The sequence below is a fragment of the Scyliorhinus torazame genome, chromosome 7 (assembly GCF_047496885.1).
Source record: "Scyliorhinus torazame isolate Kashiwa2021f chromosome 7, sScyTor2.1, whole genome shotgun sequence".
NCBI lineage: Eukaryota > Metazoa > Chordata > Chondrichthyes > Carcharhiniformes > Scyliorhinidae > Scyliorhinus > Scyliorhinus torazame.
Genome location: NC_092713.1, coordinates 301,639,594 through 301,663,317, shown reverse-complemented (window position 1 = coordinate 301,663,317; position 23,724 = coordinate 301,639,594). Strand labels below are relative to the sequence as shown.

The 23,724-nt window shown below is 55.3% G+C and overlaps 1 protein-coding gene across 1 annotated transcript in view; it reads left to right on the top strand.

Annotated features, from left to right (window-relative positions):
* Window positions 1-23,724, top strand: part of cyfip2 (cytoplasmic FMR1 interacting protein 2) — a 183,725-nt gene that overhangs the window by 60,001 nt on the left and 100,000 nt on the right. Inside the window, exons 6-9 of the mRNA XM_072512939.1 lie at window positions 13,588-13,769; window positions 14,608-14,704; window positions 15,691-15,819; window positions 17,954-18,058. Of these exons, the coding sequence (XP_072369040.1) occupies window positions 13,588-13,769; window positions 14,608-14,704; window positions 15,691-15,819; window positions 17,954-18,058 (513 nt within the window). The remainder of the gene's footprint in view (window positions 1-13,587; window positions 13,770-14,607; window positions 14,705-15,690; window positions 15,820-17,953; window positions 18,059-23,724) is intronic.

Genomic DNA, 23,724 nt, shown 5'->3' with positions numbered 1-23,724 from the left:
CTGACAGTGCAGCACTCCCTCAGTACTGCCCCTCTGACAGTGCAGCACTCCCTCTGATAGTGCAGCACTCCCTCAGTACTGACCCCCTGACAGTGCAGCACTCCCTCAGTACTGACCCTCTGACAGTGCAGCACTCCCTATGTACTGACCCTCTGACGGTGCAGCACTCCCTATGTACTGACCCTCTGACAGTGCAGCACTCCCTCAGTACTGACTCTCTGACAGTGCAGCACTCCCTCAGTACTGACCCTCTGACAGTGCAGCACTCCCTCTGATAGTGCAGCACTCCCTCAGTACTGACCCTCTGACAGTGCAGCACTCCCTCTGTACTGACCCTCTGACAGTGCAGCACTCCCTCAGTGCTGTTGCTCTGACAGTGCAGCACTCCTTCAGTAATGACCCTCGAACAGTGCAGCACTCCCTCAGTACTGTCCCTCTGACAATGCAGCACTCCCTCAGTACTGACCCTCTGACAGTGCAGCACTCCTTCAGTAATGATCCTCTGACAGTGCAGCACTCCCTCAGTACTGACCCTCTGACAGTGCAGCACTCCCTCAATGTTGACCCTCTGACAGTGCAGCACTCCCTCAGTACTGTCGCTCTGACAGTGCAGCACTCCTTCAGTAATGACCCTCTAACAGTGCAGCACTCCCTCAGTACTGACCCTCTGACAGTGCAGCACTCCCTCTGTACTGACCCTCTGACAGTGCAGCACTCCCTCAGTACTGACCCTCTGACAGTGCAGCACTCCCTCTGTACTGACCCTCTGACAGTGCAGCACTCCCTCAGTACTGACCCTGACAGTGCAGCGCTCCCTCAGTACTGTCCCTCTGACAGTGCAGCACTCCCTCAGTACTGACCCTCTGACAGTGCAGCACTCCCTCAGTACTGACCCTCTGACAGTGCAGCACTCCCTCAGTACTGACCCTCTGACAGTGCAGCACTCCCTCAGTACTGACCCTCTGACAGTGCAGCACTCCCTCTGATAGTGCAGCACTCCCTCAGTACTGACCACCTGACCGTGCAGCACTCCCTCAGTACTGACCCTCTGACAGTGCAGCACTCCCTCTGTACTGACCCTCTGACAGTACAGCACTCCCTCAGTCCTGACCCTCTGACGGTGCAGCACTCCCTCAGTACTGTCCCTCTGACAGTGCAGCACTCCTTCAGTAATGACCCTCTGACAGTGCAGCACTCCCTCAGTGTTGACCCTCTGACAGTGCAGCACTCCCTCAGTACTGTCCCTCTGACAGTGCAGCACTCCCTCAGTACTGTCCCTCTGACAGTGCGGCACTCCCTCAGTACTGTCTCTCTGACAGTGCAGCACTCCCTCAGTACTGACCCTCTGACAGTGCAGCACCTCCTCAGTTGCTGACCCTCTGACAGTGCAGCACTCCCTCAGTACTGACCCTCTGACAGTGCAGCACTCCCTCAGTACTGATCCTCTGACAGTGCAGCACTCCCTCAGTACTGACTCTCTGACACTGCAGCACTCCCTCAGTACTGACCCTCTGACAGTGCAGCACTCCCTCAGTACTGACCCTCTGACAGTGCAGCACTCCCTCTGATAGTGCAGCACTCCCTCAGTACTGACCCTCTGACAGTGCAGCACTCCCTCAGTACTGTTGCTCTGACAGTGCAGCACTCCCTCAGTACTGAACCTTTGACAGTGCAGCACTCCCTCAGTACTGACCCTCTGACAGTGCAGCACTCCCTCAGTACTGCCCCTCTTACAGTGCAGCACTCCCTCAGTACTGACCCTCTGACAGTGCAGCACTCCCTCAGTACTGATCCTCTGACAGTGCAGCATTCCCTCAGTACTGACCCTCTGACAGTGCAGCACTCCCTCAGCACTGGCCCTCTGACAGTGCAGCACTCCCTCAGTACTGACCCTTTGACAGTGCAGCACTCCCTCAGTACTGACCCCCTGACAGTGCAGCACTCCCTCAGTACTGACCTTCTGACAGTGCAGCACTCCCTATGTACTGACCCTCTGACGGTGCAGCACTCCCTATGTACTGACCCTCTGACAGTGCTGCACTCCCTCAGTACTGACTCTCTGACACTGCAGCACTCCCTCAGTACTGACCCTCTGACAGTGCAGCACTCCCTCAGTACTGACCCTCTGACAGTGCAGCACTCCCTCTGATAGTGCAGCACTCCCTCAGTACTGACCCTCTGACAGTGCAGCACTCCCTCTGTACTGACCCTCTGACAGTGCAGCATTCCCTCAGTACTGACCCTCTGACAGTGCAGCACTCCCTCAGTACTGCCCCTCTGACAGTGCAGCACTCCCTCAGTACTGAACCTCTGACAGTGCAGCACTCCCTCAGTACTGATCCTCTGACAGTGCAGCATTCCCTCAGTACTGACCCTCTGACAGTGCAGCACTCCCTCAGTACTGAACCTCTGACAGTACAGCGCTCCCTCAGTCCTGACCCTCTGACAGTGCAGCACTCCCTCAGTACTGACCCTCTGACAGTGCAGCACTCCCTCAGCACTGGCCCTCTGACAGTGCAGCACTCCCTCAGTACTGACCCTTTGACAGTGCAGCACTCCCTCAGTACTGACCCCCTGACAGTGCAGCACTCCCTCAGTACTGACCTTCTGACAGTGCAGCACTCCCTATGTACTGACCCTCTGACGGTGCAGCACTCCCTATGTACTGACCCTCTGACAGTGCAGCACTCCCTCAGTACTGACTCTCTGACACTGCAGCACTCCCTCAGTACTGACCCTCTGACAGTGCAGCACTCCCTCAGTACTGACCCTCTGACAGTGCAGCACTCCCTCTGATAGTGCAGCACTCCCTCAGTACTGACCCTCTGACAGTGCAGCACTCCCTCTGTACTGACCCTCTGACAGTGCAGCATTCCCTCAGTACTGACCCTCTGACAGTGCAGCACTCCCTCAGTACTGCCCCTCTGACAGTGCAGCACTCCCTCTGTAGTGCAGCACTCCCTCAGTACTGACCCCCTGACAGTGCAGCACTCCCTCAGTACTGACCCTCTGACAGTGCAGCACTCCCTATGTACTGACCCTCTGACGGTGCAGCACTCCCTATGTACTGACCCTCTGACAGTGCAGCACTCCCTCAGTACTGACTCTCTGACAGTGCAGCACTCCCTCAGTACTGACCCTCTGACAGTGCAGCACTCCCTCTGATAGTGCAGCACTCCCTCAGTGCTGACCCTCTGACAGTGCAGCACTCCCTCTGTACTGACCCTCTGACAGTGCAGCACTCCCTCAGTGCTGTTGCTCTGACAGTGCAGCACTCCTTCAGTAATGACCCTCGAACAGTGCAGCACTCCCTCAGTACTGACCCTCTGACAGTGCAGCACTCCCTCAGTACTGACCCTCTGACAGTGCAGCACTCCCTCAGTACTGTCCCTCTGACAATGCAGCACTCCCTCAGTACTGACCCTCTGACAGTGCAGCATTCCCTCAGTACTGACCCTCTGACAGTGCAGCACTCCCTCAGTACTGCCCCTCTGACAGTGCAGCACTCCCTCTGTACTGACCCTCTGACAGTACAGCACTCCCTCAGTACTGACCCTCTGACAGTGCAGCACTCCCTCTGATAGTGCAGCACTCCCTCAGTACTGACCCTCTGACAGTGCAGCACTCCCTATGTACTGACCCTCTGACAGTGCAGCATTCCCTCAGTACTGACCCTCTGACAGTGCAGCACTCCCTCAGTACTGCCCCTCTGACAGTGCAGCACTCCCTCTGATAGTGCAGCACTCCCTCAGTACTGACCCCCTGACAGTGCAGCACTCCCTCAGTACTGACCCCCTGACAGTGCAGCACTCCCTCTGATAGTGCAGCACTCCCTCAGTACTGACCCTCTGACAGTGCAGCACTCCCTCAGTACTGACCCTCTGACAGTGCAGCACTCCCTCTGATAGTGCAGCACTCCCTCAGTACTGACCCTCTGACAGTGCAGCACTCCCTCTGTACTGACCCTCTGACAGTGCAGCACTCCCTCAGTGCTGTTGCTCTGACAGTGCAGCACTCCTTCAGTAATGACCCTCGAACAGTGCAGCACTCCCTCAGTACTGTGCCTCTGACAATGCAGCACTCCCTCAGTACTGACCCTCTGACAGTGCAGCATTCCCTCAGTACTGACCCTCTGACAGTGCAGCACTCCCTCAGTACTGCCCCTCTGACAGTGCAGCACTCCCTCTGTACTGACCCTCTGACAGTACAGCGCTCCCTCAGTCCTGACCCTCTGACAGTGCAGCACTCCCTCAGTACTGTCCCTCTGACAGTGCAGCACTCCTTCAGTAATGATCCTCTGACAGTGCAGCACTCCCTCAGTACTGACCCTCTGACAGTGCAGCACTCCCTCAATGTTGACCCTCTGACAGTGCAGCACTCCCTCAGTACTGTCGCTCTGACAGTGCAGCACTCCTTCAGTAATGACCCTCTAACAGTGCAGCACTCCCTCAGTACTGACCCTCTGACAGTGCAGCACTCCCTCTGTACTGACCCTCTGACAGTGCAGCACTCCCTCAGTACTGACCCTCTGACAGTGCAGCACTCCCTCTGTACTGACCCTCTGACAGTGCAGCACTCCCTCAGTACTGACCCTGACAGTGCAGCGCTCCCTCAGTACTGTCCCTCTGACAGTGCAGCACTCCCTCAGTACTGACCCTCTGACAGTGCAGCACTCCCTCAGTACTGACCCTCTGACAGTGCAGCACTCCCTCAGTACTGACCCTCTGACAGTGCAGCACTCCCTCAGTACTGACCCTCTGACAGTGCAGCACTCCCTCTGATAGTGCAGCACTCCCTCAGTACTGACCACCTGACCGTGCAGCACTCCCTCTGTACTGACCCTCTGACAGTACAGCGCTCCCTCAGTCCTGACCCTCTGACAGTGCAGCACTCCCTCAGTACTGACCCTCTGACAGTGCAGCACTCCCTCAATGTTGACCCTCTGACAGTGCAGCACTCCCTCAGTACTGACCCTCTGACAGTGCAGCACTCCCTCTGATAGTGCAGCACTCCCTCAGTACTGACCCCCTGACAGTGCAGCACTCCCTCAGTACTGACCCTCTGACAGTGCAGCACTCCCTATGTACTGACCCTCTGACGGTGCAGCACTCCCTATGTACTGACCCTCTGACAGTGCAGCACTCCCTCAGTACTGACTCTCTGACACTGCAGCACTCCCTCAGTACTGACCCTCTGACAGTGCAGCACTCCCTCAGTACTGACCCTCTGACAGTGCAGCACTCCCTCTGATAGTGCAGCACTCCCTCAGTACTGACCCTCTGACAGTGCAGCACTCCCTCTGTACTGACCCTCTGACAGTGCAGCACTCCCTCAGTGCTGTTGCTCTGACAGTGCAGCACTCCTTCAGTAATGACCCTCGAACAGTGCAGCACTCCCTCAGTACTGTCCCTCTGACAATGCAGCACTCCCTCAGTACTGACCCTCTGACAGTGCAGCATTCCCTCAATACTGACCCTCTGACAGTGCAGCACTCCCTCAGTACTGCCCCTCTGACAGTGCAGCACTCCCTCTGTACTGACCCTCTGACAGTACAGCGCTCCCTCAGTCCTGACCCTCTGACAGTGCAGCACTCCCTCAGTACTGTCCCTCTGACAGTGCAGCACTCCTTCAGTAATGATCCTCTGACAGTGCAGCACTCCCTCAGTACTGACCCTCTGACAGTGCAGCACTCCCTCAATGTTGACCCTCTGACAGTGCAGCACTCCCTCAGTACTGTCGCTCTGACAGTGCAGCACTCCTTCAGTAATGACCCTCTAACAGTGCAGCACTCCCTCAGTACTGACCCTCTGACAGTGCAGCACTCCCTCTGTACTGACCCTCTGACAGTGCAGCACTCCCTCAGTACTGACCCTGACAGTGCAGCGCTCCCTCAGTACTGTCCCTCTGACAGTGCAGCACTCCCTCAGTACTGACCCTCTGACAGTGCAGCACTCCCTCTGTACTGACCCTCTGACAGTGCAGCACTCCCTCAGTACTGACCCTGACAGTGCAGCGCTCCCTCAGTACTGTCCCTCTGACAGTGCAGCACTCCCTCAGTACTGACCCTCTGACAGTGCAGCACTCCCTCAGTACTGACCCTCTGACAGTGCAGCACTCCCTCAGTACTGACCCTCTGACAGTGCAGCACTCCCTCAGTACTGACCCTCTGACAGTGCAGCACTCCCTCTGATAGTGCAGCACTCCCTCAGTACTGACCACCTGACAGTGCAGCACTCCCTCAGTACTGACCCTCTGACAGTGCAGCACTCCCTCTGTACTGACCCTCTGACAGTACAGCACTCCCTCAGTCCTGACCCTCTGACGGTGCAGCACTCCCTCAGTACTGTCCCTCTGACAGTGCAGCACTCCTTCAGTAATGACCCTCTGACAGTGCAGCACTCCCTCAGTGTTGACCCTCTGACAGTGCAGCACTCCCTCAGTACTGTCCCTCTGACAGTGCAGCACTCCCTCAGTACTGTCCCTCTCACAGTGCGGCACTCCCTCAGTACTGTCTCTCTGACAGTGCAGCACTCCCTCAGTACTGACCCTCTGACAGTGCAGCACTCCCTCAGTTACTGACCCTCTGACAGTGCAGCACTCCCTCAGTACTGACCCTCTGACAGTGCAGCACTCCCTCAGTACTGATCCTCTGACAGTGCAGCACTCCCTCAGTACTGACTCTCTGACACTGCAGCACTCCCTCAGTACTGACCCTCTGACAGTGCAGCACTCCCTCAGTACTGACCCTCTGACAGTGCAGCACTCCCTCTGATAGTGCAGCACTCCCTCAGTACTGACCCTCTGACAGTGCAGCACTCCCTCTGTACTGACCCTCTGACAGTGCAGCACTCCCTCTGATAGTGCAGCACTCCCTCAGTACTGACCCTCTGACAGTGCAGCACTCCCTCTGTACTGACCCTCTGACAGTGCAGCACTCCCTCAGTGCTGTTGCTCTGACAGTGCAGCACTCCTTCAGTAATGACCCTCGAACAGTGCAGCACTCCCTCAGTACTGACCCTCTGACAGTGCAGCACTCCCTCAGTACTGACCCTCTGACAGTGCAGCACTCCCTCAGTACTGTCCCTCTGACAATGCAGCACTCCCTCAGTACTGACCCTCTGACAGTGCAGCATTCCCTCAGTACTGACCCTCTGACAGTGCAGCACTCCCTCAGTACTGCCCCTCTGACAGTGCAGCACTCCCTCTGTACTGACCCTCTGACAGTACAGCACTCCCTCAGTACTGACCCTCTGACAGTGCAGCACTCCCTCTGATAGTGCAGCACTCCCTCAGTACTGACCCTCTGACAGTGCAGCACTCCCTATGTACTGACCCTCTGACAGTGCAGCATTCCCTCAGTACTGACCCTCTGACAGTGCAGCACTCCCTCAGTACTGCCCCTCTGACAGTGCAGCACTCCCTCTGATAGTGCAGCACTCCCTCAGTACTGACCCCCTGACAGTGCAGCACTCCCTCAGTACTGACCCTCTGACAGTGCAGCACTCCCTATGTACTGACCCTCTGACGGTGCAGCACTCCCTATGTACTGACCCTCTGACAGTGCAGCACTCCCTCAGTACTGACTCTCTGACAGTGCAGCACTCCCTCAGTACTGACCCTCTGACAGTGCAGCACTCCCTCTGATAGTGCAGCACTCCCTCAGTACTGACCCTCTGACAGTGCAGCACTCCCTCTGTACTGACCCTCTGACAGTGCAGCACTCCCTCAGTGCTGTTGCTCTGACAGTGCAGCACTCCTTCAGTAATGACCCTCGAACAGTGCAGCACTCCCTCAGTACTGTCCCTCTGACAATGCAGCACTCCCTCAGTACTGACCCTCTGACAGTGCAGCACTCCTTCAGTAATGATCCTCTGACAGTGCAGCTCTCCCTCAGTACTGACCCTCTGACAGTGCAGCACTCCCTCAATGTTGACCCTCTGACAGTGCAGCACTCCCTCAGTACTGTCGCTCTGACAGTGCAGCACTCCTTCAGTAATGACCCTCTAACAGTGCAGCACTCCCTCAGTACTGACCCTCTGACAGTGCAGCACTCCCTCTGTACTGACCCTCTGACAGTGCAGCACTCCCTCAGTACTGACCCTCTGACAGTGCAGCACTCCCTCTGTACTGACCCTCTGACAGTGCAGCACTCCCTCAGTACTGACCCTGACAGTGCAGCGCTCCCTCAGTACTGTCCCTCTGACAGTGCAGCACTCCCTCAGTACTGACCCTCTGACAGTGCAGCACTCCCTCAGTACTGACCCTCTGACAGTGCAGCACTCCCTCAGTACTGACCCTCTGACAGTGCAGCACTCCCTCAGTACTGACCCTCTGACAGTGCAGCACTCCCTCTGATAGTGCAGCACTCCCTCAGTACTGACCACCTGACCGTGCAGCACTCCCTCAGTACTGACCCTCTGACAGTGCAGCACTCCCTCTGTACTGACCCTCTGACAGTACAGCACTCCCTCAGTCCTGACCCTCTGACGGTGCAGCACTCCCTCAGTACTGTCCCTCTGACAGTGCAGCACTCCTTCAGTAATGACCCTCTGACAGTGCAGCACTCCCTCAGTGTTGACCCTCTGACAGTGCAGCACTCCCTCAGTACTGTCCCTCTGACAGTGCAGCACTCCCTCAGTACTGTCCCTCTGACAGTGCGGCACTCCCTCAGTACTGTCTCTCTGACAGTGCAGCACTCCCTCAGTACTGACCCTCTGACAGTGCAGCACCTCCTCAGTTGCTGACCCTCTGACAGTGCAGCACTCCCTCAGTACTGACCCTCTGACAGTGCAGCACTCCCTCAGTACTGATCCTCTGACAGTGCAGCACTCCCTCAGTACTGACTCTCTGACACTGCAGCACTCCCTCAGTACTGACCCTCTGACAGTGCAGCACTCCCTCAGTACTGACCCTCTGACAGTGCAGCACTCCCTCTGATAGTGCAGCACTCCCTCAGTACTGACCCTCTGACAGTGCAGCACTCCCTCTGTACTGACCCTCTGACAGTGCAGCACTCCCTCAGTACTGTTGCTCTGACAGTGCAGCACTCCCTCAGTACTGAACCTTTGACAGTGCAGCACTCCCTCAGTACTGACCCTCTGACAGTGCAGCACTCCCTCAGTACTGCCCCTCTTACAGTGCAGCACTCCCTCAGTACTGACCCTCTGACAGTGCAGCACTCCCTCAGTACTGATCCTCTGACAGTGCAGCATTCCCTCAGTACTGACCCTCTGACAGTGCAGCACTCCCTCAGCACTGGCCCTCTGACAGTGCAGCACTCCCTCAGTACTGACCCTTTGACAGTGCAGCACTCCCTCAGTACTGACCCCCTGACAGTGCAGCACTCCCTCAGTACTGACCTTCTGACAGTGCAGCACTCCCTATGTACTGACCCTCTGACGGTGCAGCACTCCCTATGTACTGACCCTCTGACAGTGCTGCACTCCCTCAGTACTGACTCTCTGACACTGCAGCACTCCCTCAGTACTGACCCTCTGACAGTGCAGCACTCCCTCAGTACTGACCCTCTGACAGTGCAGCACTCCCTCTGATAGTGCAGCACTCCCTCAGTACTGACCCTCTGACAGTGCAGCACTCCCTCTGTACTGACCCTCTGACAGTGCAGCATTCCCTCAGTACTGACCCTCTGACAGTGCAGCACTCCCTCAGTACTGCCCCTCTGACAGTGCAGCACTCCCTCAGTACTGAACCTCTGACAGTGCAGCACTCCCTCAGTACTGATCCTCTGACAGTGCAGCATTCCCTCAGTACTGACCCTCTGACAGTGCAGCACTCCCTCAGTACTGAACCTCTGACAGTACAGCGCTCCCTCAGTCCTGACCCTCTGACAGTGCAGCACTCCCTCAGTACTGACCCTCTGACAGTGCAGCACTCCCTCAATGTTGACCCTCTGACAGTGCAGCACTCCCTCAGTACTGTCTCTCTGACAGTGCAGCACTCCTTCAGTAATGACCCTCTAACAGTGCAGCACTCCCTCAGTACTGACCCTCTGACAGTGCAGCACTCCCTCAGTACTGACACTTTGACAGTGCAGCACTCCCTCAGTACTGACCCTCTGACAGTGCAGCACTCCCTCAGTACCGACCCTCTGACAGTGCAGCACTCCCTCAGTACTGACCCTCTGACAGTGCAGCACTCCCTATGTACTGACCCTCTGACGGTGAAGCACTCCCTATGTACTGACCCTCTGACAGTGCAGCACTCCCTCAGTACTGACCCTCTGATAGTGCAGCACTCCCTCAGTACTGACCCCCTGACAGTGCAGCACTCCCTCAGTACTGACCCTCTTGACAGTGCAGCACTCGCTATGTACTGACCCTCTGACGGTGCAGCACTCCCTATGTACTGACCCTCTGACAGTGCAGCACTCCCTCAGTACTGACTCTCTGACACTGCAGCACTCCCTCAGTACTGACCCTCTGACAGTGCAGCACTCCCTCAGTACTGCCCCTCTGACAGTGCAGCACTCCCTCTGATAGTGCAGCACTCCCTCAGTACTGACCCTCTGACAGTGCAGCACTCCCTCTGTACTGACCCTCTGACAGTGCAGCACTCCCTCAGTGCTGTTGCTCTGACAGTGCAGCACTCCTTCAGTAATGACCCTCGAACAGTGCAGCACTCCCTCAGTACTGTCCCTCTGACAATGCAGCACTCCCTCAGTATTGACCCTCTGACAGTGCAGCATTCCCTCAGTACTGACCCTCTGACAGTGCAGCACTCCCTCAGTACTGCCCCTCTGACAGTGCAGCACTCCCTCAGTATTGACCCTCTGACAGTGCAGCATTCCCTCAGTCCTGACCCTCTGACAGTGCAGCACTCCCTCAGTACTGTCCCTCTGACAGTGCAGCACTCCTTCAGTAATGATCCTCTGACAGTGCAGCACTCCCTCAGTACTGACCCTCTGACAGTGCAGCACTCCCTCAATGTTGACCCTCTGACAGTGCAGCACTCCCTCAGTACTGTCGCTCTGACAGTGCAGCACTCCTTCAGTAATGACCCTCTAACAGTGCAGCACTCCCTCAGTACTGACCCTCTGACAGTGCAGCACTCCCTCAGTACTGACCCTCTGACAGTGCAGCACTCCCTCTGATAGTGCAGCACTCCCTCAGTACTGACCCTCTGACAGTGCAGCACTCCCTCTGTACTGACCCTCTGACAGTGCAGCACTCCCTCGGTACTGTTGCTCTGACAGTGCAGCACTCCCTCAGTACTGACCCTTTGACAGTGCAGCACTCCCTCAGTACTGACCCTCTGACAGTGCAGCACTCCCTCAGTACTGCCCCTCTTACAGTGCAGCACTCCCTCAGTACTGACCCTCTGACAGTGCAGCACTCCCTCAGTACTGATCCTCTGACAGTGCAGCATTCCCTCAGTACTGACCCTCTGACAGTGCAGCACTCCCTCTGATAGTGCAGCAGTCCCTCAATACTGACCATCTGACAGTGCAGCACTCCCTCTGTACTGACCCTCTGACAGTACAGCACTCCCTCAGTCCTGACCCTCTGACAGTGCAGCACTCCCTCAGTACTGTCCCTCTGACAGTGCAGCACTCCTTCAGTAATGACCCTCTGACAGTGCAGCACTCCCTCAGTACTGACCCTCTGACAGTGCAGCACTCCCTCAATGTTGACCCTCTGACAGTGCAGCACTCCCTCAGTACTGTCCCTCTGACAGTGCAGCACTCCCTCAGTACTGACCCTCTGACAGTGCAGCACTCCCTCAGTACTGACCCTCTGACAGTGCAGCACTCCCTCAGTACTGACCCTCTGACAGTGCAGCACTCCCTCAGTACTGACCCTCTGACAGTGCAGCACTCCCTCAGTACTGACCCGCTGACAGTGCAGCACTCCCTCAGTACTGATCCTCTGACAGTGCAGCATTCCCTCAGTACTGACCCTCTGACAGTGCAGCACTCACTCTGATAGTGCAGCACTCCCTCAGTACTGACCATCTGACAGTGCAGCACTCTTTCAGTAATGACCCTCTGACAATGCAGCACTCCCTCAGTGTTGACCCTCTGACAGTGCAGCACTCCCTCAGTACTGTCCCTCTGACAGTGCAGCACTCCCTCAGTACTGTCCCTCTGACAGTGCAGCACTGCCTCAGTACTGATCCTCTGACAGTGCAGCATTCCCTCAGTACTGACCCTCTGACAGTGCAGCTCTCCCTCAGTACTGTCCCTCTGACAGTGCAGCACTGCCTCAGTACTGATCCTCTGACAGTGCAGGATTCCCTCAGTACTGATCCTCTGACAGTGCAGCATTCCCTCAGTACTGTCCCTCTGATAGTGCAGCAGTCCCTCAGTACTGACCATCTGACAGTGCAGCACTCCCGCTGTACTGACCCTCTGACAGTACAGCACTCCCTCAGTCCTGACCCTCTGACAGTGCAGCACTCCCTCAGTACTGTCCCTCTGACAGTGCAGTACTCCCTCAGTGTTGACCCTCTGACAGTGCAACACTCCCTCAGTACTGTCCCTCTGACAGTGCAGCACTCCCTCAGTACTGTCCCTCTGATAGTGCAGCACTCCCTCACTACTGACCCTCTGACAGTGCAGCACTCCCTCAGTCCTGATCCTCTGACAGTGCAGAACTCCCTCAGTACTGACCCTCTGACAGTGCAGCACTCCCTCAGTACAGCCTGGATTTGAGCTCCAGCATGGTAGCACAGTGGTTAGCACAGTTGCTTTACAGCTCCAGCGTCCCAGGTTCGATTCCCGGTTTGGGTTACTGTCTGTGTGGAGTCTGCACGTTCTCCCCGTGTGTGTGTGGGTTTCCTACAGGTGCTCCGGTTTCCTCCCACAGTCCAAAGATGTGCAGGTTAGGTGGATTGGCCATGCCAAATTGCCCTTAGTGTCCAAAAAGTTTAAGTGGGATTACGGGGATAGGATGGAGGTGTTGACTTTGGGTAGGGTGCTATTTCCAAGAGCCGGTGCAGACTCGATTGGCCGAATAGCCTCTTTCGGCACTGTAGATTCTATGATAATGCAATCTGTGGGAGTGGGGGTAACATCTAAGACCTTCTTGATAGAATGTCCCTTACAGTGCAGAAGAAGGCCGTTCAGCCCATCGAGACTGCATTGACTCTCCGAAAGAGCCCCCTACCTAGACCCACTTCGCCGCCCTACCCCCACCTAACCTTTGGACACTAAGGGCAATTTATCATGACCAATCCACCTAACCTGCACGTCTTTGAACTGTGGGAGGAAACCGGAGCACCCGGAGGAAACCCACGCACACACGGGGAGAACGTGCAGACTCCGCACAGACAGTGACCCAAGGCCGAAATCGAACCTGGTTCCCTGGCGCTGTGAGGCATCAGTGCTAACCACTGTGCCACCCTGACTCTGAGACTACCCGGTGAGTCATGGACATCATTGAGAGTCGTTCTGGCGAAGGAGGGGAAATATCTGTTGTCTTGATTTCCCATTTGATAACCTCCCTTCTTACTCTTGATTCCCCCAGTTTGCTGGGGGTGACTCTGGCATCATGAACATAAAGCCCGTGGTTTGACCTTTTTATTGTATCAGTTTAATGCGGGTTTATTTTCCCTGTTGTTTGAACGCAGCGCAAAGCGATAGAACGCTTCTGTAACGAGGTGAAGAGGCTGTGTCACGCAGAGAGACGTAAGGACTTTGTGTCGGAGGCGTACCTGCTCACCCTCGGCAAGTTCATCAATATGTTTGCTGTGCTGGACGAGCTGAAGAACATGAAATGCAGTGTGAAGAACGACCACTCCGCCTACAAAAGGTCAGTGCGCCAATTAGCACAGGAGCAGGAGGAGGCCATTCAGCCCCTCGAGCCTGTTTCTCCATGCAATGAACATGTCTCATAACTCCAATTTCTTGCCATGGTTTGAAAACCTTTCCCCAGTGAAAATCCATCAATCTCCGTGAGGAACGCTCTAATTGACCCGCCTTCAGTAGGTTTTAAGAGGAAATTTCCACCACCTTCGTGTGGCAAACTGTTTCAACTCTCTGCTTAAGTTTGCAAACTCGAGGGATTTTTAGTTGCCAGGGGCGGCGGGGAGGGGGTGCGGGTCGGAGGGCTAATGATGTGATGAATCCAACCCCTCGTATAATTCAGCCCTTTATTTCAGTTTTGACTTGATTTCACCGTATCTTTCAGCAACAGTGTATTCGGAGAGTGGGGGGGATGTGGGGGGATCTGGACCCCCCCCCCCCCCAGTGAGTGTCAAGTGTGTGTTGAGGAGGGGTGAGTGGTAACTGGACATCAGTGTGTGTCACCCCAGTGAGTGTCAGTGGCGGGGCGGGGGGGGGGGGGGGGGGGGGGGGGTGCAGGCACGGGGGGGACTGGGCCCCGGTGAGCATCAGTGTGTTTGAGGGGTGGGAAGAGGGGACTGGATCCCATTGAGGGTCTGGGTGGTGGTGGGGGGGGGGGGGGGCAGACCCCAGAGGGGGCAAGAAGAAGATAGGAGATGTGGAATGAGATAGGGAATAAAATAATCTAATTGATTTAGGAAATATCTGCTGCTGAATCTAGGATCTTACTGTGAAGTGACCCAGTTCAACTCTCTGGGACTGTGTAGGGAATGACTTGACACACTCTGAGTCTTGAACCATTGCAGGGCCGCTCAATTCTTGCGGAAAATGGCCGATCCCCAATCCATCCAGGAATCTCAGAACCTCTCCATGTTCCTGGCGAATCACAACCGAATAACCCAGGTAAATGTATGCAGCAATTGTATAAGGTGTTGGTGAGGCCGCATCTGGAGTATTGTGTTCAGTTTTGGTCTCCTTACCTGAGAAAGGACATATTGGCACTGGAGGGAGTGCAGAGGAGATTCACTAGGTTGATCCCAGAGTTGAGGGGATTAGATTATGACGAGAGGTTGAGTAGACTGGGACTGTACTCATTGGAGTTTAGAAGGATGCTGGGGGGATCTTATTGAAACATATAAAATTATGAAGGGAATAGATAGGATAGATGCGGGCAGGTTGTTTCCACTGGTCAGGGAAAGCAGAACTAGGGGGCATAGCCTCAAAATAAGGGGAAGTAGATTTAGGACGGAGTGTAGGAGGAACTTCTTCACCCAAAGGGTTGTGAATCTCTGGAATTCCTTGCCCAGTGAAGCAGTTGAGGCTCCTTTAAACGTTTTTAAGAAAAAGATAGATACCTTTCCAAAGAATAAAGGGATTCGGGGATATGGTGTACGGGCCGGAGAGTGGAGCTGAGTCCACAAAGATCAGCCATGATCTCATTAAATGGCGGAGCAGGCTCGAGGGGCCAGATGGCCTACTCCTGTTCCTAGTTCTTATGTTCTTATGTAAAAGTGGGAGAGCGCGGAGGAGGGGAAAGAGAGTGAAGGAGAAGAGGGGGAGGGGCGGGAGAAGGACAAGTATCTGAACGGGATGATCCATATTAGAATAATATAATGAGAAAGTTGGGAGTTAATGTTCAGAATCATTAAAATCTGTAACGGGGTTAGGCCTGGCTGGGATGTGAATAGAGACATTTCCAATTGAACATCTTGATGCCTTCATACAATGTCTGAGCTCGTCTCAGACCTACCGTGGGTGGGTGGCTCGGGGTTTGGAGGGTGGGAAGGTTGTGGGCCGGGGTCTTCGTTGGGGAGAGTCCAACAGGGTTCAGGGGTTGTGGGTCGGAGGCCGGGCTGATGGGTCCCTGACCGAGGCTTGCTGTGTTTCAGTGTCTGCACCAACAGCTGGAGGTGATCCCCGGATACGAGGAGCTCCTGGCCGATATCGTCAATATCTGCGTCGATTACTACGAGAATAAAATGTACCTGACCCCCAGCGAGAAACACATGCTGCTGAAGGTAACAGAGGTCGTTTAGTGTCACATGGCACTCGCCCACAGTTCATTCACATGTGATGCATGTGTCTCTCTGGAATCCGTGTACCAGGAGTGTACAGGATGGATGGAATAAACGCTGTCTGTCCGTCCAAAGATGTGCCGATTAGGTGGATTGGCCACGATAAAATTGTCTAGGGTGTGAAGGTTCGGTGGGGTTACGATGTTACAGGGATAGGGTGGGGTAAAGGGGTAGGGTTGTCTTTAAGAGCGCCAGTGCAAAGTCAATGAGCCAAATGGCCTCCTATTGCACTGTAGAGATTCTTTGGTCCTTGACAGCCATCCACGTGCCTCATGTCCCTCTCCAACAAAGGAACTTTCTACAGGAAATCAACCTCCAGAAATAGAGGAAACTGATTATGAACGTCAGGGAATTGATTATATACCTCAAGGGGAGAAAATTGCACGGTCATGGGGAAATAGAATTCCTGCAGTGCAGAAGAAGACCATTCGACCCATCCCATCAAAGCTGCACCCATCCTCCTAAAGAGCACCCTGCCCTGCCCTATCACCGTAACCTCAGTTCACCCGCACATCATGGGGCAATCTAGCGTGGCCAATCCATCTAAGAAGCACATCTTTCGGGACTTGTGGGAGGAAACCGGAGCGCCCGGAGGAAACCCACGCAGACACGGGGAGAACGTGCAGACTCCGCACAGTCAGTGACCCAAGCCGGGAATCAAACCTGGGACCCTGGTGCTGTGAAGCAACAGTGCTAACCAGGGGAACACAGAAAGCAGGAAACTACAGGCCAATTAGTCTAATATCTATCATTGGGAAAATGCTAGAATCTATGAGTAAGGAAGTGGGAAAAGGACCTTTAGAAAATCACAACACAATCAGACAGAGTCAACTTAGTGTTATGAAAGGGAAATCATGTTTGGCAAGTTTATTAGAACAAGCAGGGTGGATGAAGGGGGACCTGTAGATGTGATGTATTTGGATTTCCAAAAGGCAATCGATAAGGTGCCACATAAAAGGTTACTGCCCTAGATGAGAGCTCATGGTGGGAGAGCTCATGGTGGGGGTGATGTGTTAGCAGGGATAATGGATTGGCCAATGGACAGGAAACAGAAAGTTGCGAGAAATGGATCATTTTCAGATTGGCAAACCGTAACTAGCGGAGTGCTCGAGGATCAGTATTGGGGCTTCAATTACTTGTGATCTTTATCAATGATTTGGATCAAGGATGACTGTATTGTAGCCTGATTTGCTGATGATACAAAGATGGGGAGGAAAGCAAGTTGTGAGGAGGATACAGAGAGTCTGCAAAGGGATATAAATAGAGACAGGTCACCTCCGCTTTTCATTCATTCATCAGGACAAGCACAAGAGTGCCAAATTTCAAATGATCACAAAACGTGCACTATAGGAGAAAAGGGTGCTGGTCGGTTGGCAAGTTGACTCTGTTTGGAGAACACAATGGGGAACTATAGGCTCCCAAAATTCCAGGCTAATTCAAAAAGGTACAAAGCTTGAACATATTCCTCTTGTTTGCAGAGAATGGATCCCTGCATATGAATGTATGTCACTTCGAGCAAGCATAAATGAACCTCGTTACAAGTGCGACTGATTATCTTAAATTGGTTAGTGTAGCTATTAGTGCACTCAGGAGTGTTCAGAATGTGTACCTTTGGTGGAGAGGGTGAAGATAGGAGATGGGGTGCTGATCAAGCGGACTGCTTTGTCCTGGATGGTTGGTAAAGCTCCTTGAGTGTTGTTGGAACTACATTCATCCAGGCCAGTGCAGAGTATTCCATCACACTCCTTGTGCCTTGTAGATAATAATAATAATCTTTTATTGTCACAAGTATGAAGTTACTGTGAAAAGCCCCTAGTCGCCACATTCCGGCGCCTGTTTGGGTCAGCTGGTACAGGAATTGAACCCTCGCTGCTGGCCTTGTTCTGCATCACAAACCAGCTGTCTAGCCCACTGAGCTAAACCAGCCCTTATAGACAGGCTTTGGGGGGGTGGGGGGTTCAGGAGGTAAAGTTATTCGCCACATGATTCATAGCCTCTGACCTGCTCCTGTAGCCACAGTTTTAATATGGCCGGTATTTATATCCATGTGCTAACCATGCTTATCCTCTATCGACAGGTGATGGGGTTTGGGTTGTATCTGATGGACGGCAATGTAAGCAACATCTACAAACTGGACGCCAAGAAACGGATAAACCTCAGTAAGATCGACAAGTTTTTCCGGGTAAGACGCCCATTTCGCTGACTCCGCCGCCCCAGCGAGGTCAGGGAACGTCCAGCAAGCATGGAAAATTATGACTGTTTCCATTTCTGTTCTGTCGGCCTCAAGGGAGATGGTCTCCTGCCAGAGCAAAATCACACCTTCCAGATATATTTCCTTAGAAGATAAGAGAGCATTAGAAATCAGGACAGGAACAGGCTAATCGTCGACCTAGGCCCTGGAAACGACAATAGCAAACCCTGCCCTGTCGACCATGCATTTGGGGGATCTTGCCAAAGTTCGGAGAGCTGTCAAGAAACAGCCTGGTGTTCACGGAATCAAACTTTACAGATAATGTCCCAGACATCACTATCACCATTCCTGGGTATTCCCTGTCCCACCGGCTGGACAGAGGTGGTGGCACATCTGCATACAGTCGGGAGGGAGTTGCTTGGGAGTTCTTAGCATTGAATCTGATCGCCATGGAGTCACGGAGTTACAATCCTAAAAAAGAATTAACAGATTTGTCAACCACAATTTCCCTTTCATAGAAAATGTCATGTTTATGCAGGTTAAGTGCCCCATTATCACAAACCTAATAATAGATTTTCCTACGGGTGATCTCTGTTCATTCCAATGATTGTGTGTTTGGGGTGAATGAGTTTGAAACTAGCCTGTACCTAAAATCAGCTTTACTTCCAAGACGGCAAAGTCACAGACTCTCCCAGACATTGAGTAAACTCATTTATATACTCTTACAATGATCCCGAAACCTTCCCTAGGTGGGAACAGCTATGCTTAACTACCAAGTTAAAGTATGTATTTCATTGCAACACAACTTCAACATTAACAACCTGGCCTATAGTTCCCAACTCCTTTCTCCCTCCTTTCTTGAATAGAGGGGTTGCATTTGCTACTTTCCAGTCCATTCATACTGGAACTTGTTTATTTATTAACCACAGTGGCACAGTGGTTGGCACTGCTGCCTCACAGCGCCAGGGACCCAGGTTCAATTCCGACCTCGGGTGACTGTGTGGAGTTTGTACGTTCTCCCCGTGTCTGTGTGGGTTTCCTCCGGGTGCTCCGGTTTCCTCCCACAATGCTACCGTGCTGCCCACAGGGTCAGTGTTCACGTCCCCGGGAAAGTTAATGATTCTACCATCAGACTGAATTCCATAAAGCAAAACCTCACTGGATGTCTTTATGCTGGAATGAGATGGTTCAAAACTGACTCTCAACCAGTGTTAAAATAGTGAGCTGAGATTAGGCAACTCGGTAAAAGTTGTGCAGCGTGCTCGGCCACACCTTGATCCATACACCACAATCTAGAACATTCCGTCACTTCCCATGACGTGACTAAACCACGATTGGGGTGGGTCTGGAGGAGGGGCTCTGGACTTTACCGGATATCTCAATTTGTTTAGATTATTATCAAGGAAGTTGCTCCGACACTAAACATCCTGCAGAACCCCTTGGTTTAACGGCCTGAATATTTACAAGGAGCATATAGAGCACTGGGGAAAGTGAAAAACAGAGTTGCGAGTTTGATAGGGATCCGGGGTCAGTTCCGGCCTTGGGTCACTGTCTGTGCGGAGTCTGCACGCTCTTCCCGTGTGTGCGTGGGTTTCCTCCGGGTGCTCCGGTTTCCTCCCACAGTCCAAAGATGTGGCGGTTAGGCCATGCTAAATTGCCCCTTAGTGTCCCAAAAAAAAGATGTCCAGGTTAGGCTAAGGGGTTATTGGGATAGGGTGGGGGACTGAGCTTGGGTGGGGAGCTCTTTCAGAGGGTCGGTGCAGACTCAAAGGGCTGAATGGCCTCCTTCTGCACTGTTCTCGGATACATGTCGAGAAAATGTTTCCACTTGTTGGGGGGGGGGGGGGGGGGGGGGGGGGGATGGTGTTCCAGAACTAGGGGGCGGGATTCTCTGATATTGCGGCAGAGTCCCTGCGCCGTCGTGAACGCCGTCGAGTTTCACGACGGCGCCAAACGGCCGCGATCACGAGTGATTCAGGGCCCGAAAATGGGCTAGCAGCGGGACCGCGAGGAACTCGGGGGGGGGGGGGGGGGAGCGTGGTGCAAAAGCAGCGTCGTCATCGCGCGACGCCCAACTGACGCCGCGCACCGTCATTTAAAGGGCGCAATGCGCCCACAGGACCCAAGACGACGAGATGGCTGAGCCCCGACGAGCCGCACCAAGGTTCCGCGACACGGACCTGGGCGCCCTGCTCTATGAGATGGAGCAACGTGGGGGCCATCCTCTGCCCAAGATGTGGGCATCGCTAACCGTCAGGCACGGTGCGGCGTGGCTGGCGTGAGGTTGGCACCACTGTCAGTGCTGTGGGGGCACACCCCCTGCTCCGGGGAGCAATGTAGGAAGAAGCTCCACGACCTCACGAAGGCTGTTGGGGTAAGTGCCACGAGGGTGCCCCCAGGTCACACCCAACCCCCCCCCCCCCCACATCTCTCCGCAACCCCCCCCACGGACACGAAGGGGAGGGGGCTCGGGGGGCACAACGTTGTACACGATCCACATGAGCAGTGCCTTGATGATAACCGCCTAATTCTGATGCTTTATCCAACCATCCCCCCCTCCCCACAGGATAAGACAGCTCACAACCATCGTGAGCGTATGAGAACCGGAGGGGGATCACCTGTGCTGCACCCCCTAATCGTTCACGAGCAGAGGGCCCTGGACCTCGCTGGGGGATCCGCCACCCGGGAGGTGGCGACATGCCAGCTCGGAGGCGCAGAAGCAAATGAGACAACCCTGCATGTCCTCACCCCCTCAACCCGTCATCGCCCCCTCACACTCTGGCCACTGCACCCCCGATCCCCTCACACTCTGGCCACTGCACCCCCGATCCCCTCACACTCTGCCCACTCCACCCCTGAACCCCTCCCCCTCACAGTTCCCCCACCAACACCGCACACCCAGCCCAGCGTGTCTAACGAACCCCGTATCATTGTGTCCCCCAGGGCCAGCCGCCGAACGTCCAGGGTCGTCTCGGGCAAGACCCAGCCGTCCATCCGGAAGCTCAGCCGCACCCAGGGACGCACGCCAGAGGGTGGAAGGAAGTCGTACAGGAGGGCCATCCTCGCAGTCCGGGACACTGGAGGGGGACGCACAGAGGACGGACAGATACAACACTGAGGGACACAGGACGGACAGTCACGACAGTGATGGCCGTGAATTGCCCGAAGATAGGGCCATGAGCCAGGACAGGACGGGGACTGTGGACAGTGACGCACAGAGGACAGCCAGACAGTCCATGGACACACCGGGAACGGAACATGACATGGGCCGCGGGCGCCTTGCTACGGGCCAAGACTCAGCCCAGGACACACCAGACGTCTGGACGGATGATGACCTCGAGCTTGCGGCACTGCTGTCTCCCACACCATCCACCATCGCAGAGACACTCCCCTCGGTTGGGCAAATAAGTGATGAGGCTCCCGGGTCACGGTCTGGTACGCACCCCACAGCCGAGCCGGTACAGCAGGTGGAGTTTGGAGCAGCCGAGGGGCTGGACGGTCGGAGGGCAGCCCAGGCCCAGCAACCAGCTGCCGCCCAGACGGTTCCCGGGTTCCTGGAATTACTGGACCCACCCGGAGACCCGATGCATATGGAGACCCAGGGACTGAACAACGGGATGAGGGCCATCTTCCAGCACCTGCAGATGCAGTTGGAGGAGTCCATCCGCGTCCAGGTGCAGGGAGTGGTGCCGCTCCTCGAGGCTACCCAGGCCGACACCGCATGGGTGGCGTCCGTGGTGGAGGCAATGGGAGAAACGGTTTCGGCCATCGGTCAGGTTCTGCAAGGCGTTGGGCTTAATGTGCACGCGCCATCCGTGGCCAGGAGAGGGCTGCCCTCTCACAGGCAGCCATCTCACAGAGCCAACACGACATTGCCGCTGCTCTCCGGGCCCTGGCCCAGTCTCAGCAGGCCATTGCCCGGTCCCAGCACTCCATCGCTGAGAGCATCGGCCGCCTGGCGCACGTTCTGGATGGCGTAGCGCACTCACAGGTAGAAGTTGCACAGTCCCTGACAGGGATGTCGCACTCCCTGGGCTCCGTCTCTGCGAGCATTCGGACCGTGGTCGATACCGCTGCAGGCCTCCAGGACTGGCAGCGCCAGGTGTCGATGGTGCGAGGGGGCATGTCTCCGATCGCATCTCCGTCCCCCAGTGAGGCCCGGGTGCCACCGGGCTCCCCGAGGGAGGAGGAGGTTCTGGGGCCCGTCCCGGTAACTCCAGCAAGGGGGGTCCCTGAACACTCGGCCTCCCTCCGTTCCGTCCCTGGCGCATCTGGTGGGCAGCGGGCAGGACGGGGTGGCACCACGCCATCCAGTACGCCCGCCGAGTATCCTGGCCCATCGAAGCCGGGCCGCCCCAGGAAACGCGTGCCGACGGGGAGCCATGTCGCAGGGCGTGATGTTCAGCAGTCCGCCTCCACTCCTGCTGTACCACCTGGGGAGACACCTAGACGTAGTGGTAGGGCCCGTAAGGCAAAGAAGCTAGACACATACTTAGTTGGCACGGGTGCAGGGCACAGTTTAGTTGTAGGGACTAGGGCATCTGTCTCTGAATGTCACGATTAAAACCACTGTTTACGTTCGGTGCAACGGTGACGCCTGGTGTGCGTCCTCCCCCCCCCAAAACCGGACACCGCCATCCTCGGCACTCCGACGCCAGCTATCCCACATGGGCACGTGATAGAGTGTCCGTCACGAACGCAGTGACCACCGAGGTGGATGGTTCAGCTATTGCCATAAGTCAGACTTTGTCTAACGAATCTGAGCTCACCGCAGAGCGGGCTGTCATGATTCAACATGGCACTGATCACACCCGCGTACACAATCATCAATGTAGTGCAGTCCCGTAGTGCCGCAGTGGTAAGGTGATGTGGAATTGGTCGGTATACGCGGTGCGGGGTGCGGGGGGGTGGTGGGTGGTGCCCGTGTGCGTGACTGGTGGTGCAAGTGGCAGTGTTCAGCGAACCCCTCCCCCCGCGGTGTGTGAACCGTGCGTCCACCAACGCGTCGTGTGCCCGTTGTCCTCGACGGTGCCGTCGTGCAGCCTCCTGGCCATAACCAGCACCCGGGTCGTGTCTGTGCCCGGCACCCCCCCCCCCCCCGATGCACGTCATCCTCCTCCTCCTCCTCCTCTTTTGCGTTGGCTCCGGTGCCATCGGGTTCTCCTTGTGCCTCATCCACCAGGTCATCTCCCCTCTGCATGGCTATGTTGTGCAGCGCACAGCAGACCACAACCATGCGACCGACCCTGTCGGGCCGGTACTGCAGGGCCCGTCCGGAGCGGTCCAGGCATCTGAATTGCATCTTCAGCAGGCCGAAGCACCGCCCCACCACACCCCTGGTTGCTGCATGTGCCTCGTTGTATAGGCTCTCCGCGTTGGTGCGAGGCCTCCGTATTGGCGTCAGCAGCCATGACCTCAACGGATAACCCCTGTCGCCCAGCAACCAGCCCCTCAGCCGGGGGGGCATCCATCGAACATTGCGGGGATGAACGATTGTGCCAGAATGTAGGCGTCATGCACACTCCCGGGGTACCTTGCACACACGTGCATGATCTTCATGTGGGGGTCGCACACCACCTGAATGTTCATCGAATGTGTGCCCTTCCTGTTCATGAACACGTCCCTGTTGTCTTCAGGCGGGCGCATGGGGACGGGCA